Source organism: Eimeria mitis, genomic scaffold (genome assembly GCF_000499745.2).
Source record: "Eimeria mitis Houghton genomic scaffold, Emh_scaff554, whole genome shotgun sequence".
Taxonomy (NCBI): domain Eukaryota; phylum Apicomplexa; class Conoidasida; order Eucoccidiorida; family Eimeriidae; genus Eimeria; species Eimeria mitis.
This window is the reverse complement of record NW_013573811.1, coordinates 5755-7218: the sequence shown is the minus strand read 5'-3', so window position 1 is coordinate 7218 and position 1464 is coordinate 5755. Positions and strand designations below refer to the sequence as shown.

The 1464-nt window shown below is 59.0% G+C and overlaps 2 protein-coding genes across 2 annotated transcripts in view; both read left to right on the top strand.

The window, feature by feature from the left end:
- Positions 1-118: 118 nt before the first annotated feature.
- On the top strand, positions 119-715 carry EMH_0016150 (uncharacterized protein; the record flags this gene model as incomplete). The annotated part of the gene is made up of 1 exon (XM_013500561.1): positions 119-715. The coding sequence occupies one exon, from the start codon at positions 119-121 to the stop codon at positions 713-715; it is 597 nt and encodes a 198-aa protein (XP_013356015.1).
- A 431-nt stretch (positions 716-1146) lies between these two features.
- EMH_0016140 (uncharacterized protein) overlaps positions 1147-1464 on the top strand; it is a gene marked incomplete at both ends in the record, with an annotated part of 5064 nt that continues 4746 nt past the window's right edge. Inside the window, one exon of the mRNA XM_013500560.1 lies at positions 1147-1318. Within this exon, the coding sequence (XP_013356014.1) occupies positions 1147-1318 (172 nt within the window). The remainder of the gene's footprint in view (positions 1319-1464) is intronic.

Genomic DNA, 1464 nt, shown 5'->3' with positions numbered 1-1464 from the left:
CATCCGTTGGATGTGCAGCAGCAGAATTTGCTGCTGCAGCAGCAGCCCCAGCATCTGCTGCAGCAGCTGCAGAAGTTGTGGGGGCAGATGGAATTGCGGTTGCAGCGGTGTAGGTAGGATGATTGATGCTGCTGTTGCTGCTGCTGCTGCAATAGCAACAGCAGCAGCAGTAGCAACAGCAACAGCAGCAGCAGTAGCAACAGCAACAGCAGCAGCAGCAGCAGCAGCAACAGCAGCAGCAGCAACAACAGCAGCAGCAGTAGCAACAGCAGCAGCAGTAACAACAGCACCAGCAGTAGAAACAGCAGCAGCAGCAGCCTCACCAACAGCAACAGCAGCAACAGTAGCAAGAGCAGCAGCAGTAGCAACAGCAGCAGCAGCAGCAGCAGCAGCAGCCTCACCAACAGCAACAGCAGCTAGCTGCTGCCGCTGCTGCAGCATGGGCGGCAGGTTTATCCAGGGGCTCTGTCTTTGGGGATCGCACGTCTCCACGGTAGCGAGAGCGGGGTTGCTGCTGCTGCTGCTGCTGCTGTTGCTGCTGCTGCACGTGCTGCGGCTGCTGCCCCCAAGCACCACCGGTAACACACCTGCAACCACGCAACCAGCTGCAGCAGCAGCAGCAGCAGCAACAGCAGCAGCAGCAACCGCAGCAGTAGCAATAGCAGGAGCAGCAACAGCAGCAGCAAGAGCAGCAGCAGCAGCAGCAGATCAATAGAAACAGATATTTCACTTGGCATCTCCCACGCATCAACGCAGCAGCAGCAACACCAAAACTAGCAGCAGCACCGCCTGCAGCAGCAGCAGCAGCAGCGACAGCACACCCAGCAAGAGCAGAAGCAACCCCAGCAGCAGCAGCAGCAGCAGCAGCAGCAGCAGCAGCAGCAGCAGCAGCAAGAGCATACCGTGTTTGCATCGTGGCTGATGTAGGTTCCCGGCTGTCCTCCAAGACACTGGAGCAGCAGCAGCAGCAGCAGCAGCAGCAGCAGGTGCAGCAGCAGCAGCAGGTGCTGCTGCTTGGGCGACCTCAGAAAATGTTAAGAGCCCTGAGCTGCTGTCTCCTCCAGCAGCAAGCAGCAAACCATCTGCAGCAGCAACAGCAGCAGCAGCAAACACAGCAGCAGCAGCAGCAGCAGCAGCAGCAACAACATGAGTAGTAGCAACAGCACCCGCAACACAGCAGCAGCAGCAGAAGCAGCAGCAGCCGCCGCCGCAGCAGCAACAACTGCAGCAACTGCAGCAACAACAGCAGCAGCAACAGCAGCAGCAGCAGCAGCAGCAGCAGCAGCAGCAGCAGCAGCAGCAGCAGTGGTTACCCTGGGTGATAAGAAGGACGGAGCCTTCTCTGGCGGTACAAAGAGAAGAGGGGGGCCCCCCACTAGGAATGAAAAGGGCCTCTGCTGCTGCCGCTGCTGCTGCTGCTGTTGCTGCTGCTGCTGCTGTTGCTGCTGCTGCTGCTGTTGTTGT